The 16,906-nt window shown below is 33.7% G+C and overlaps 1 protein-coding gene across 2 annotated transcripts in view; it reads left to right on the forward strand.

The window, feature by feature from the left end:
* Positions 1 to 11,362: 11,362 nt before the first annotated feature.
* The window catches only part of LOC115437589 (integrin alpha-6-like), a 56,378-nt gene continuing 50,834 nt past the window's right edge, over positions 11,363 to 16,906 (forward strand). The window contains exon 1 of one of the 2 annotated variants that reach the window (XM_030160868.1): positions 11,363 to 11,618. In XM_030160868.1, the coding sequence (XP_030016728.1) occupies positions 11,440 to 11,618 (179 nt within the window). In that variant the 5' untranslated portion in view covers positions 11,363 to 11,439. The remainder of the gene's footprint in view (positions 11,619 to 16,906) is intronic. The other variant, XM_030160869.1, reaches the window with a different exon arrangement.

Below are 16,906 nucleotides of genomic sequence, written 5' to 3' on the forward strand. Positions count from 1 at the left end.
ATCCAAAAATGTACATTGTTGTCAGAAAGTAAGTCAAAATGCTGTGATTATAGAAATAAAAATACTTCTAACAGATAATGTGTTAACACAAATAAGAATTAAAACCTCAAAAGAAGCCCATCTCATGTGACACTTGTCATGTGACCTGTAAATAAATTTAACATAAATCAGTGGTTCTCAAACTTTTTACAGTGGAGTACCCCCTGAAATATATATTTTTTAGCCAAGTACCCCCAACTCTCACTTCAGCATTTTTAATTGAAAAAAATTAAGCAAAATTGGTTCCTGTGCCAAAGATGTCTGTTTATATTTTCAAAACTTTATAAACAAACAACATACATTTAACTGTAATATATAAAAAGTAACACATTTTTTAAAGTATATTTTGTGTGCAAAATATAAACTGAAAAGTGCCCTCTTTCATTGATAACAAAAATAAATAAATTGATCATTAATTAATAAATGAACCTTTCATCAACAAAAAAGAAATTCCTTAGCTACTCAGATAAACTCATTTTGAATAATATAAAATAGAAATGTTCTTCAAATGTTACCGAAGCTTAAACAAGATGATTGACAATAAGACTATTTTAAGAATGTATTTATTGTGTTTTATATTTCAACATTAATTCTCATTATTTATTTTGTATTCAGTATGTGATGACTTATTTAACCCTCCGGTATCCCGTCCAGCAAGGCCCTTACTAAGCACTAAGTGTGCGTTTTTGGCACACTTGTGGAATAATGTCAATAAAATGTTCATACAGTTTGTTTTTAATTCTTTTACACTTTTTTCTATTTCATCAACTTGAGCCGTAAATAAAAATAGCAAATACTCAATAATTGTCACATTTTTTAACCCTTTAAATGCTGTGTTTGTAATGTAAACAAACCATTTTTTTGGATGCAAAAAACACAAAAGAATATTTTTTTTCAATATGCTACATAAAAAGTGGATCACATATTGATTTTTGCAGCCTGGCATATGTCAATGATTAAGTCCAACATCGGTTAATTTGCATTATTATTTTTGGCGCTAGGTCAAATGTACAAAAATACTAGCATCTGTCACCAAGTGTGCGTAAAATGCACATCTACAAATCAAACTATTAAATATTATATTTTGATTTATTTTTCTGCTCTAATTTGATTTTATTTTTGTAAATCAAGGTCAGCCCTAATCATACATATCAAATGGAAGAAATAGTGCGTTTTAGGCACACTTGGGAGACAGATGCTAGTCTTGTAATTTTCTTTTGTTTACAATGTGCAAATTTTAGTTGGTGGCCAGAATTTTAAAGATCGTGCAAAAATGAACAACTTTTGAATTCTAACCTTATTTAAATTCTGAAAAATAATATGAAGTTTTTTAAAACGAAGTGCAAAGTGTGCCTAAAAGGCGCACCCGGATACTGGAGGGTTAATGTATTTTCCCCCCCAAAAATTTCAAGTACTCCCTGGGCTTCTTTCAAGTACCCCATGGGGGCACACGTACCCTACTTTGTGATTTATATTACCACGAACAATGCAAAAAAGAAAAATAGACACGTAAATAATAACTATACTTGTATATATTTGTATTTTTTCAGTGAATATGGGTTTTCTTTTCACTTATTCCTTTTTGGTCTTAGAACTACACACAAACAAATGTACGTTCTTGTTAAGTATTTACCTAAAATCCAATATGGATGTCAATACATTGATGCCCTGACCTTTCAATTTGCAAATATGTAGGAATTATATGTGAGGTTTATTGCTTTATTTCCCTAGAGGACACTGGGAAATTAGAAAAGGGGGTGATTTATGTTGACAGAAAGGCACGAGACGACCGTAAACCCAATCAGATCATTTATTAAACCCAGCAGTCGCCACAGAGGGTTAAATACACATAATGGTGAGGCTGAAAAAAGTAAACAAGCAGTACCAGAAACCTGAGAATGGATGTTAAATCAAGTGTCTGTTAATCCATCGGGGGTCTTTCTCTTTGTACAGTGAGAACTTGACACTACACTTTGGTCGTGGAAGCTCACAGTGAAAGAAAACCACAAGCCAAGGGTAACTTAGCCTACTTCAGCTCCCTTTAAACACTGCGGCTCTTATCAGTGATAAGGCTGATTCCTGTTTCTGACCTTCTGCAGACGGAACCATAAATCACTGGTGCGGATCCAGCTGGCTTGTTGCTTATACCTGGAAACTTCAACGGCAAATATGAGCAGGAAGAAAAACAGATACAAAAATAGAGTCCACAAGCAGATGGTCACATGATTAGCGATCCTAAGACTTTGAAGATCTTTTTTTCCACAAGATAAAGTTATATTATCTGCAAAACATGTGACATTAAAGCTTTGATTCAATTAGCTCACAGGTGTCAAACATGCGGCCCGGGGGCCAAATCCGGCCCGCCAAAGGGTCCAATCTGGCCCCTGGGATGAATTTATGAAATGCAGAAATTACACTGAAGATATTAACAATCAAGGATGTTCGAATCACTTTAGGTCAATTCAATCTCAAGTGGGTCAGACCAGTAAAATACTATCATAATAACCTATAAATAATGAAAACTACAAATTTTTCTCCTTGTTTTATTATTGTTTTGTGTTCATTCTTAGTTTAAATGTTCAATTTTCTTGTTGCTGCTGTTGATTTTCTTCAGATAATTTTTTTGTGATAGACATTTGATCGAGCTTGACACAAAAGATGATAAATAAGATAATAAGAATAGAAAACAGACTTTAACAAGTCAAAAGAACACAGAAATGACAATACAAATACAGATTAAATACAAGCACAAGGTCAAATAAAATGATACTAAAAGCAAAAAAACAAAAACAAAACTAAAACATACACGATAAAACCAGATAAAGATGGTTTGTTGTAGTGTAAAAAAAAAAAAAAAAGGAAAATTACACAAAAATGTTTACATTGACAGACTAGCCTTTTACAAAAAATGTCAATAACCTGAAAATTCTTAAGAAAAATCAGTGCAATTTGAACAATATTACGCCTTAGTTTATCATTTATACATATACATCACAACTTACAGATCACAGTGGATCTACAAACACACAAAACATTTAGTAACAGGCAGAATATTGGTACAATTCCACAGACTTAATATTTGTTTATGTTATGTTCAAGTACGGTTCGTAGATGTAAACATTTTCATTACGGAATTAAACTTTTTTTCACTCAAAAACATAGAAAAAAACTTTGGAGTTGACATTATTTATAAGTTCTTATCCTATTATTTAGATTATTTTACTGGTCCGGCCCACTTTATATCATATGTGGTCCCTGAACTAAAATGAGTTTGACACCCCTGAATTAGCCTGTTGTTCTGGAGGTCAAATATGCATGAATCTGACTTATCTTCCACATCTGTTATGTTCAAATCCACTAAAAATGAATAAAAAATGCAAGGTCCAGCTTTTATATTTGCACAGATTCAACAGATTTGAGGCTAAACTACATAAGAAACCTGCACAGGAACAACATTCCTCCCCTGCCCTTTTCCCTGTCTGCACTCCCTTCATCCACCATTATTTGTGCCTTTTTTTATACTGTATGTGGGCACTTTTCTTTCTCCCTCTCCCTTTCTGTCTGCCCTCTTTTGCTCTGTGTTGCAAACAAAGCCAGCGTTGTCTGCTGAAACGCTGTGTTGCGAGGACAGGCTTTGGGTCAGAGTCTCATGGAATGCCTTAAGAGTCACCGAGCGAAGGAAGGAGGGAGGGAGGAAGAGAGGAAGAGAGGGAAGGAGGGAGTCCAGTCTCTGGCTCCTTCTGGTTCTGTGAAAGTGAATCATCTAATGAGTCATTATGAAAGACACAAGCCCTGTGGTGATGGTAGCGTGTCATGATCTGAGCAAGAACGCCTAAAGGATTTGAATTCTCAGATCTGACAAATCACTTGCTTCGGATTTTGGTTTTGGAGACGCCAGCTGCATATGTTACTTCTTTGGTCTTTGTTTCAGTGCACTTTCATCTCTCTCTCCCACTCTGTGCCATTGTGTCACCGTTGTTATCTCAATCCTACACCAAATGCCGAGAAAAGATATTTGTATTTCTTGCTAACTTGTGAACAACTTTGTTTCTCCGCTGCCTGTCTCCTACTATGACTCATGCTATTGTCTCTGCTTCTGTATTGTTTCTGCTCCTGATAAGTGTTAGTTTACTTTATTTGTCAGAAAACATACACACAACCTTCGTCTCATTCAGTAAGAAAGGAGATGCATTGTGTTGGATTGAGCTGCAGGCTAATTCCCATTTGCACCATACAGGTAAATATGGGTCAAGTCACGTGCCTGTTGACTTTGAATCAAAAAATTAGAATTGAGATAATGATTTCAAACTTTTTGCAGTTCAATAGTATAACATCTTAAGTTTCTAAATCCATTAAAATTTTTGCCAAAAAAAGGATTTTCAAGAAAATTACGGAACTTTTTATACAAACTAAATTCAGTCCCTCGGAAAGTTCTCTAAGAATGAATAATAACATAACTTATCACTGCTATCATTTGAAATCTCAATCATATATTTCTGTTTTCAACATAGTTTTATGACCTTTTACACACCCTTTTATCATTATAAAAATAATTTTGTCTGAAAAACTGGTGTGAATTGCTTGCTTTGGTTATGTAGAGAATTTCACTTTTCTCAAAAAACATGTTTTTTTAAATTACTCATTAATCAAATGAGCTAAACCAATGGAAATTTCTGAAAGAAAGCATTTAACCCTCTGCTTAAGCATGGCTTCACTGGAATTTGAGATTATTTTGTCACTAATCTAAAAAAAAGATTTATTTATTTTCCCTACATAACCAAAAATAGGTCTCGATATGAAATAGCTAGCTTGTGAAGGATTTATTTTCTTTCACTTTCTATAGATTTAACTTTTCAAATCAATAATTATGATATTCTATAGTCTTCATATGGATTTGGTATACATGAATATTACATTCTCTGGAAAATATTTCCTGTTAATTGAGATCAAAGGGTAGGTATCACAGGATATTATACAATATATACAAGATATACAATAACATATTTACCTCCGCCAAGGAGGTTATGTTTTTGCCAGGGTTTGTTTGTTTGTTTGTTTGTTTGTTTGTTTGTTTGTCTGTCCGTTAGTGTGCAACATAACTCAAAAAGTTATGGACAGATTTGGATGAAATTTTCAGGGTTTGTTGGAAATGGGAAATGGAAGAAATTATTAAATTTTGGTGGTGATTGGGGGTGGGGGAGGTCTGCGCTCTCCGAGTGCTTCTAGTTTAACATATATTGAAACACACACATGCTTTCATACTGAATCCTTAGACCAGGGGTGTCAAACTCATTTTCTTTCAGGGGCCACATTCAGCTCAATTTGATCTCCAGTGGGCCAGACCAGTAAAATAATAGCATAATAGCCTATAAATCACAGGTGTCAAACATGCGGCCCGGGGGCCAAAGTGCAAAATGCAAAAATTACCCTGAAGATATTGACAGTCAAGGGCATCAAACTCAAAAATAACAGCATAATAACCTAGAAATAATGACTCCAAATTTTCTTCTTGGTTTAATGTGAGAAAAATAATATGACATTGTATCCTGCACAAATGTATAATGCTTGAAATGTCTGAATAAACACAATTAAACTGAACTGAAACTATTAACCCTTTCCTGCATAGTGGTCACTACAGTGGACAACAGCTGTTCTCTTGTATATTCATGGATTTTTTTTATTTTTTTTTTTACACATCTTTATTGAAGTTTTAAGACACTACGTATCTTTTCTGACATGAATTGGTAACCTTATGTAGATCTCCCCTGAGCATAAACCCCTAGAATCACAAGCTCCCCCCCCGATAGTTTTCACACAATTTATCAGTAAATACATGTTTTGTTGCTTCAAAAATTAAACACATGGTGTCCAGCTGATGATGATGATGATGATGATTATTATTATATTTTATTTTTTTTTACTTTTTATTTATTTTATCTGTTTATTTATTTTACATTTTTTTAATAAGAATTTTTTCAATCACACAGTTTTGTTCACGTTTAAAGAGAAATGAAAACACTCAGGGAAAAAATCTTGATTAAGGTTCTCATAATTCGTGCATGAAAGGGTTCATTTGTCCCACTGTAAACAATAGCAGATAAAAATCAAAGTTAGTGTAAAGAGGGTCAGTCTAGAGCCTTACCATCTCATCTGACCCCTTAAAGTTAGAGTCCTTAAAACTTAACTAGTCAAAAGAAACTATCACTATGTCCATACACTTCTAAATGCACGAACAGACAATAAACTGAGCAAAAGCAGGGACAGGTTGAAAAAATTTTACATGTGGTTGCAAGACATATTTTTAGGGTGATGTGGGAGGATGGTACATGGGAATTTCCAAATATAGAAAGTGTAAATGGTTTCAACAAAATAATCACAAAAGCACTAGTAATGGTTATACCACACCCTGTATCAACACACTATAGTGTTTTAATGCACAACAGGAACAAGACTACGAGTAAAAGTTCTGCTCTGTAAATAATTTCAGTAATTTGTCCGAAGATTTAGTGGAATAGAATAATACAACACTTTTTACATCGCTTTATTTTTTGTTAAATGTGAGATCACTTGCCTTCTTTAACTCAAATTTGCCAAAGAAGAAGGAGAGGCAGTAGAACCCACAAATGATGCAACTATTGTATTATTTCAGGGATGTCTTTAATTTTGTTCACACTCCAGTAAATATGAAGTTTTCACTGTTTTTAATTGCAGAGCTGTTTTTATGTCTTTTTGATCTAATCTTGTATTTTAGTCTATCATTTTGCTTTTTTTATTCTTTTGTAAGACACTGTTTTAATTGTACAGCTGTTTTATGTCTTTAATCCTGTGGTTCCCAACCTTTTTTGGTTTGTGACCCCATTTTAACATCACAAATTTCTGGTGACGCCAGAACGGAGACATTTTTTTGCTAAAATTAATTCGTTTTTGATCATGTAATAGTTTGCTATACTATGTTGCAAATAAACATTAATTTTAGACGACATTTAGTCTATATAATGTATATTATTATGGACGGAGGCAGAAAAGCCAGGTGTAGATTACTGCACAAAGGGAGAATTTTATTTTCCTTAGTCAGGATATGTACAGTCAGTCCAGCTTGGACAATTAATACTGAACAAACAAGAACTCAAACTATGAATTATGAAAGAGCTGGAGCATCTGAAACTGACCACAATGAACATTTGACAGATAAAGAGTACCACAGTGCTTCAGTTTCAGCTTCACAGTTTGTCATGTCTTGTATGTATTGTGATTGTCTCTCTCAACTCACCATAGATTTTTTATTAGTAAGTTTTTCTAAATTTTTTATCAATTACTAGAAATTTCAGGTGACCCCATTTGAATTCCAGGTGACCCCAAGGTTGAAAAACTTTGCTTTAGTCTATACTTGTATTTTTCCGATGTAAGTCGCTTTAGAAAAAAGCGTCTGCCAAATGCATAAATATGAATTTAGATGAAGTACCCATCTTTGCTGTTCTACTTTATGCAACTGACCATGAAACACGCTCAAAAATCTGTTTTATTTTACAAAATTTGAAGTTTAAAAAAAAAACAAAACAGTCACACAATAATTACTTTCCCTGGTAACTAATTACATTCATGAAGGAGTAATTCAGTTACTAATTCAATTACTTATTTTGGAAAGTAACTATAACTAATTACTTTTTAAAAGTAATTTGCCTAACTCTAGTTTTCAACAGCTGCACAGTTTTGCTGTCTTTGACCACTAGTCTGTTTCCTATTGGGTGGAGTGTCCATACAAGTCCTGGCATAACACATTGTTTTTATGAATATTTCTTCAAACCACTTACATATTCAGTACAGGGGAATTCCTATACAGTGTCTTCCCATAACACCCTTCAAAGACCTGTTATTACCCCTCGTAAAATCTTCTGGATCCACTGCTGTTGTAATGTAACCACTTAAATGTTACATATAAGGACGGGCACTAAACCACTTTTATGACACTAACTGAAACGCTTCCAGTGTCAAAAAATGCCTGCTTTTGTTTGGTGTCGGAGTAAATTTCATCAGTATTAGTGTGTGCATTACATGAGCCACTTTAATACATGTATATGATATAAATGTGAAGTTCTGTTGTAGAGGTTTATTTTATTACCTCCACCAGGAGGTATTGTGACCGCTTTGTTTAGTGTGTTTGCGTGTTTGTTTGATTGTTTGTTGGCAGGATAACTCAAAAAGTTATGGATGGATTTTCATGAAATTTTCAGGAAATGTTGATACTGGCACAAGGAAGAAATGATTACATTTTAGTAGTGATTTTGATCTGTCTTGGTGGAGGTCTGCGCTCTCCGAGTGTTTTTCTTGTTTATTTATTTTTTTTAATTCAAATTTTTATTCAGAACAGTTTCATAAGACATTATACAGGACATCAGTAGTACAAAGTGCACCGTTCTTTTATTTTTTTTTTGTAATGAAAAAAAGTTATCAATAGTAGTTTAAAAGTTAAAAAAAAGGGCAAAACTTGTACTTTCCCGGGTCTCAGGAGGATATGGGAAACTTGATCATTCAAATGGACACGAATTCATGAAAAAATGTAAGGCTGTATATCATTTGATGTGATGATTTGTAATGTGATTTGCATTTTTTTTGTTTTTACTTTAGTTTATTAGTTCAGTTATATTGTATTTTTAATTCTTTTTTTTTTTTCTTCTCTTTTTTTTCTGTGTATTGTTCATTGCCGGGGAGGTATTCATATACGCCTTTTTAGGCTTCTAACCTCTCCTGCACAATGATGTTACTTGTTTGAATGTTTGTTTGTTTGTTTTTTTTTATTTTCTCTTGCTGTTTTATGATAGGCAAAATAAATAAATAAAATAAAAATAAAAAAATAAACGTGTACAATAACTAAGATGAGTGACAAATGTAAGAAAATGTGTTTATCCCTTTCATGGACAGTGGTCATTACAGTGGACAGTTCTTCTCCAGCTGTTCTCTTGTATATTCATGGGTTTTGTTGTTTTAGTTTCATATCAGCCAACACAGAGGACACTTATGCACCATCCCATACACTGACATTCATACCATTACTGTAATGTTGCTGTTCTTGATAAACCTGATCTGCACTAACAAGTTTGAGTGGAAACCAATTGCTAATTGTTATTAGACTGTAATTACCGGGGGGTGGGGGTGGGGGTGTTTAAGCAAAAAGTTGTTTTTTTTTCATATTATCTCCATGAAGTGAGTAATAATTGTATTAGAGTATATAAAAATGTGAGAAAACATCTGATTAGCAGCATTAAAAATGTTTTTGTCACATATCACTTTCTGATTTAAGGTTTTAACCCTTTCATGCATGAATTACGAGAACATTAGTCAATATTTTTTTCTTGAGTGCTTTAATTCCTTTTTAGGCACGAAAAAAACAATGCAAATGAATTTTTTTTTTATGAACCTATTTTTCGTGGAGTCACAAAAATGTCCACTCAGCTGGACACCATGCATTTAATTTTTGAAGCAAAGAAACATATTTAAAATTCATCATCAGAAAGTGATATACTGTGTGAAAACTATGAAATAAAAACATTTTTAATGCCGCTAATTGCTAAATCGCTAATGTTTTCTCACATTTTATCATATTTTATCTAATATTAATTATTACTCATTTCATGGAGATAATATCCTCCTGAGACCCAGGAAATTGACAATTTTAGCTTTTTTACATTAAAAAATGGTCTTGATTGGAAACTGCATAATACAACAGTTTTTTTCAGATACATTTTTAAAATTATTTGTATTTATTACAAAAAAAACCAAAAACAAAATTGCGCTCAAACATGATAGTGCAGATCAGGTTTATCATGAGCAGCAAAGTTACAGTAATTGTATGAACTGCAGTGTTTGGAAGGATGCATGAGCGTCCACTGTGTTGGCTGATATGGAACTAAAACAACAAAACCCATGAATATGTAAGAGAACAGCTGGAGAAGAACTGTCCACTGGAGTGACCACTGTGCATGAAAGGGTTAAATACATGTTTCTTTGCTTTAAAAATTAAATGCACGGTGTCCAGCTGAGTGGACTTATTTGTAACTCCTTAAAAAAACAAAAACAAACACTCAATCACTTTTTTTTATGCCTAAAGAGGAATAAAAACAACCAGGAAATATATCTTGACTAAGGTCCTCATAATTCATGCATGAAAGGGTTATGTTGTTCAATCACATCTTGACATAAACCATGTTCAGATCAGGTGATAAAAGGTGTGTTGTTTGTGTTGTTCTTGTGTAGTGTTGTGTAGTGTAGTGTTGTTCTTGTGTAGTGTCGTGTTGTGTAGTGTTGTTCTTGTGTAGTGTAGTGTTGTGTTGTGTAGTGTAGTGTAGTGTTGTGTTGTTCTTGTGTAGCGTTGTGTAGTGTAGTGTTGTGTAGTGTTGTTCTTGTGTAGTGATGTGTAGTGTTGTGTAGTGTTGTTCTTGTGTTGTGTTCTGTTGTGTTGTTCTTGTGTAGTGTAGTGTAGTGTTGTGTAGTGTTGTTCTTGTGTAGTGATGTGTAGTGTTGTGTAGTGTTGTTCTTGTGTTGTGTTCTGTTGTGTTGTTCTTGTGTAGTGTAGTGTTGTGCAGTGTTGTTCTTGTGTAGTGATGTGTAGTGTTGTGTAGTGTTGTTCTTGTGTTGTGTTCTGTTGTGTTGTTCTTGTGTAGTGTAGTGTAGTGTTGTGTAGTGTAGTGTTGTGTTGTGTAGTGTTGCGTTGTTCTTGTGTAGTGTCGTGTTGTGTAGTGTTGTTCTTGTGTAGTGTCGTGTTGTGTAGTGTTGTTCTTGTGTAGTGTTGTGTTGTTTTTTGTGTTGTGTAGTGTTGTGTAGTGTTGTTCTTGTGTCGTGTTCTGTTGTGTTGTGTTGTTCTTGTGTAGTGTAGTGTAGTGTTGTGTAGTGTAGTGTTGTTCTTGTGTAGTGTAGTGTTGTGTAGTGTAGTGTTGTTCTTGTGTAGTGTAGTGTTGTGTAGTGTTGTTATATTGTGCAGTGTTGTGTTGTTCTTGTGTAGTGTTGTGTAGTGTTGTGTTGTTTTTTGTGTTGTGTAGTGTTGTGTAGTTTTGTTCTTGTGTTGTGTTCTGTTGTGTAGTGTTGTGTTGTTCTTGTGTAGTGTTGTGTTATTCTAGTGTTGTGTAGTGTTGTTTAGTGTTGTGTAGTGTTGTGTTGTTTTTGTGTAGTGTTATGTAGTGTTGTATATGTGTGTGTGTGTGTGTGTGTGTGTGTGTGTCAGCACAGGCCGGTGGGAGGGGCGGTGACAGTTGAAGTGGACACATTCAGTCCTTCAGTTTCAGTCGCACTTTGCTCCTCCTGCTCTGAGGACGCACCTCTGCAGATCTACTTTTCTGTTGTTTTTTTTTTTCTTTGTGTGCGTGCGTGCTTTTTTTTTTTTATTTTTATTTTTGTTCCTTTAACCGTATGCCCATGGAGCTGAGGGTCACCTGTGGACTGTTCCTTGTGTTTCTGCTGGGATGCGGCAGACTGTCTGCTTTCAACCTGGACACCGACAACGTCCTGCAGAGGGACGGGGAACGGGGCAGTCTGTTCGGCTTCTCCCTCGCCATGCACCGGCAGCTTCAGCCGGTGGATAAAAGAATGTGAGTGTTCCAGAATCAGACGTGTTTTTACTTCCATGCCGTTAAAATAACATTAGGAATAACCTCACAGCAGATTGTCTCATCATGGGTGTTTGTATTTTGGAGATGAAGTCCCACTTGCAGGTAGTGGCAGGTAACTGTTCTCCAAACACTGTTCACTCCAAATAATCAGCTTCCATTCTCCTGCTGGGAGTTTCCTATTCCACTCTGTTAATCTGAGAGTCTTTCCTTCCAGGTTACTTATTTGTGAGTTTTTATTGCACAGATTTTGCGCAACTTTACGCACCGTTGCGCGCATGTTCCCAGTGTGCGTGTGTGTGTGTTTTTTTTAGGTGAGACCTGAACCAGCTTTGGCCCAAACATCTCCTTGAATCATTGCAGACATTTTAATGGGCACTGATTCAGAGGGATTTGTCACTGTGAATAAAGGCGAGCTGCCATCAAGAGGCAAGCTATTCAGGGTAGAATAGTTAAATAAAAACTGACCTCAGATCAGATCAGAACAGTCAGTCTAAACTCCAGGACACAGGTGTCAAACATGCGGCCCGGGGGCCAAATGCGGTCCGCCAAGAGATCCAATCCGGCCCTTAGGATGGATTTGCAAAGCTAAAAACTCCACAGTCTTGAACTGAATTAAGCAAAAAAAAAAAAAAAAAAAAAAAAAAAAAAAAAATTGCTTGAATTAATGAAAAAATGTTGAATTAAGAAAAAAAAAATCTTCAATTAAGTAAGAAAAAATCTTGAATTAAGACAAAAAAATCTTGGATTAACAACTTCAAATTTTTGTCTTTGTTTTAGTGCAAAAAATAACATTAACCCTCCGGTATCCTGTCCAGCAAAGTCCTTACTAAGCACCAAGTGTGGCATTTTGGCACACTTGTGGAATAATGTCAAAAAAAAAAGTTCATACAGTTTATTTTTAATTCTTTTACACTTTTTTCTACTTCATCAACTTGAGCCGTAAATAAAATACCAAATACTTAATAATTGTCACATTTTTTAACACTTTAAATGCAGTGTTTGTAATGTAAACAAACCATTTTTTTTTTTTTTGGATGCAAAAAACACATAAAAATATTTTTTTTCAATATACTACATAAATAGTGGATCACATATTATTTGATTTTTGCAGCCTGGCATATGTCAGTGATTAACTCCAACATCGGTTAATTTGCATTATTATTTTTGGCGCTAGGTCAAATGTTCAAAAATACTAGCATCTGTCACCAAGTGTGCCAAAATGCACACCTATAAATCAAACTATTAAATAGTATATATTGATTTATTTTTCTACTCTAATTTGATTTTGTTTTTGTAAATCAAGGTCAGCCCTAATCATACATATCAAATGGAAGAAACAGTGCATTTTAGGCACACTTGGGAGACAGATGCTGTTCATGTAATTTTCTTTTGTTTACAATGTGCAAATTTTAGTTGGTGGTCAGAATTTTAAAGATCATGCAAAAATGAACAACTTTTGAATTCTAACCTTATTTAAATTGTGAAAAATAATATGAAGTTTTTTAAAATGAAGTGCAAAGTGTGCCTAAAAGGCGCACCCGGATACCGGAGGGTTAAATTATGAAAATATTTACATTTACAAACTATGGGATGAATTTGTGAAATGCAAAAATTACACTGAAGAAACTATCAGTCAGTGGTGTCAAAATCATTTTAATTCAGGTTCCACATACAGACCAATAAGATCTCAATTGGGTCAGAACCAGTAAAATATTATGTGTTTTAGTGTAAAAAAGTAAAATTACATCAAAATGTTTATATTAGCAAAAAAATGTGAATAACCTCAGCAAATATGAGCAACCTGAAATTGCTTTCAAAGAAATAAGTGCAATTTTAATAATATTCTGCCTGTTGCCAAATGTTTTGTGTATTTGTAACTGTAATGTAAGTTGAAACACACATACGTAAATGATAAACTGAGGCAGAATTTTGTTAAAATTGCCCTTGTTTTTCTTAAGACTTTTCAAGTTGTTTGTGTTATTCAGATTTTTAAGGAAACATTGTAGATGTAAACATTATCCTAATGTTATTTTGATTTTTTTACTGTTATTATTTTACTGGTTTGGCCCACTTCAGATCATACTGGGGTGAATGTGGCCCCTGAACTAAAATGAGTTTGACACCCCTGCTCTAGGAAGCTGAGCTGAGGCTGAACTAAGCTGATTTTAACCCATGAAGACCCAAGCAGTTACCAGCGACCAAAACCATCTACTGATCTAACATTTAGAATCCCTGTTGATCCACTAATCCACAGGTGTCAAACATGCGGCCCGGCAGCCAAATCTGGCCCGCCAAAGGGTCCAGTGTGGCCCTTGGGATGAATTTGTGAAATGCAAAAATTACATTAAAATATTAACAATCCTTTTAGTTCAGGTTCCACATTCAGACCAATTCAATCTCCAGTGGGTCAGACCAGTAAAATATGATCATAATAACATAGAAATAATGACAACTGCAAATGTCTCTATTTGTAAATGTAAATATTTTCATGTATTTACACTAAAACAAAGTATTATTTCGCAAAAATGTGAATAACCCGAACAGATATGAACAACCTGAAATTTCTTAAGAGAAATGAGTGTAATTTTAACAATATTCTTCCTGTTATTAAATGTTTTTTGTGTTTGTAAATTATAACGTACATGTGTAAATGATAAACTGAGGCAGAATAGTGTTAAAATTACACTTATTTTTTCAGTTTTTTCACATCTTTTGAAAGGATAGTCTGTAGATGTAAACCTTTTCATAATGTAAATGTACTCTTTTCGCTCTAAAACATAGAGAAAAGTTTGGAGTTAACATTATTTATATATTCTAATGTTATTATTTTACTGGTTCGGTCCACTGCAGATCAAATTTAGCTGAATGTGGCCCCTGAACGAAAATGAGTTTGACACCCCTGCACTAATCCTATCAATGCATGTAAATGGTGTAAAATGCAGTTTGTCGTCTTTTCATGGTCATCAGATATGATCCATTTGAACGCAGAAACACCTCGATCTTCTACAACATTAATTCACCAGTAAAACCCATGGAGTTGGAGCAATGACAGTGGATGGACACACTTGGTTTATGTTCAGTTAATGATATATTTTGCCGAAAAGTTGCTTTTTCTCAAGTTTTTTCTGTTTTTTGGTATGATAACGCTCAAAGGTAATCTCAAAGTACATAATCAGTAAAATAAATACAGAAAAATACCTGATTTTCACTGAAATAAATGCAAAATGGAGAGGATGATATTGTGATATATTGTGCTAAATCATATAAGAAAGAGTTAAATACAGAGAAAAATTCATATATGAACTCTTACAAAAGTCACGCTGGGTCTTTATGAATTAAAGGTGATATTGAAACTAATGTATGAGGAGCAGTATTAGACATTTTTTAAACATGGCCCATAAAGTTTTGTCTGATTCTGATATAATAACCTGAACTTTAATCTGAGCTTTTATGAACATCTACATGGATCAGTAAATTAGATATAGGAAAATACCTGATGTTCAATAAAAATATACAAAATACAGAATTAATAAGTAATAAATCACTTAAGAAAAGTTAAATATAGAGAAAAAAGATATAAAAGTAACACCGGGTCTTTATGGTTTAAGTATTTTTTCAGATAATACTCCATAAAATGCCACAAAAGTACAGATAGTCACCTTGCACAGTTGCTGTTGCAGTATTGTTAGAACATACCATAAAGTAGGCATTTCTTTTTTGTGCTAATGAACAAATAGGGTTAAACTGTGCCCCAAGAGGAGTTTTATTGGTAAGCTGCTGTAGCCCAAAGGTCACTGCAGTGTGTTAACCTACTCCAAATTTTCTGGACTGTTTCCTAAATGAATGACACGTGGTGATCAGCATGAGACCAAAGCCACAGAGTTCCCCTGCTTCAGGTTGTTCAGTTAAATACAGGAAAAAAAAAACAAAACAACACAGCTGGAATCAATGGAAAAGAGCAATGGAGATAATTCCCATAATCCAACTGTTAGAGCGGTTATTCAGATCTAAAACACTTCTCAGGAGCTGGGTGTTGACTGAAAATTATTGTAAGTGAGTTAAACATTTTGATAATTTAGTAACTATTTAGGATTTATGAGCCAAATTATCCAAATTAATAGGTTATTAAGTGGGTTTCTTTTCTGCATGTCAGTGATTAAGGACTAGTCAAATATAACAAGAATATATAACAGGAGTGTCAAACTCATTTTAGTTCAGGGGCCACATGCAGCCTAATATGATCTAAAGTGGGTCAGACCAGTAAAATAATATAAATAAAAGGATAAGAACTTATAAATTTTGTCAACTCCAAAGTTTTTTTTCTCTGTTTTTGGGTGAAAAAAAGTCAAATTCCGTAATGAAAATGTTTACATCTACGAAGCGTACAAATATGAACAACCTGAAAATTCTTAAGAATTTTTTTTTTTTCTTTTTTTTTTTCTTTTTTTTTATTACAAACATGCAAAGAAAATAAAACAAAACAAAGCAAGTTAAGACATAAACAAAATAACATTTAAATGGACAGAATCTATCTTCAAGCACATACAAGTCTGAATTTTGCATGGTTGAAAAGGAGTAGGAAGAAGTATAAACTTATTTAGTCCTACCCCTCAGTCCTTTTACACCTTTTTAATTAACTTTATACAGCAATTAACCTATACTATTGCCCTAATTTTAGCATTGTACCACAACAATCCATAGTACAGCAACTGAATTATCCACAACATTATATTCATGCCAGTGTGGTCATACAAACTCAACAAATCAAACATTTTCTTCAATAATTACAGCAGATTTAACAGTACACTATCATACACAAACAAAACAAACAGGCATCATTGTCATTATTAAATACTGTACCTCTCAAGAATCAATTCTTTATATCTTTTTTTAAACGGAATTATATTCGATATTTGTTTTATCTCCACACACAATTTGTTCCATAGTTTTATTCCACAAATGGAGATACAGAAACTTTTTAATGTAGTGCGTACTTTATGAATCTTTAAATTTAATCTTCCCCGTAAGTCATAGCCTCCCTCTCTTTCACAAAACATTTCTTGAATATTGCCCGGTAGTAAATTGTTTCAATACAATACAATAAATCAATACAATTTTAACAATATTATGCCTTAGTTTATCATTTATACATATCTATTACAACGTACAGATCACAGTGGATCTACAAATACACAAAAAGTTTAGTAAGAGGCAGAATATTGGTACATTTCCCCATTCTTCTCTTAAGAAATTTCAGGTTATTCACA

This window comes from Sphaeramia orbicularis, chromosome 17 (genome assembly GCF_902148855.1).
Source record: "Sphaeramia orbicularis chromosome 17, fSphaOr1.1, whole genome shotgun sequence".
NCBI lineage: Eukaryota > Metazoa > Chordata > Actinopteri > Kurtiformes > Apogonidae > Sphaeramia > Sphaeramia orbicularis.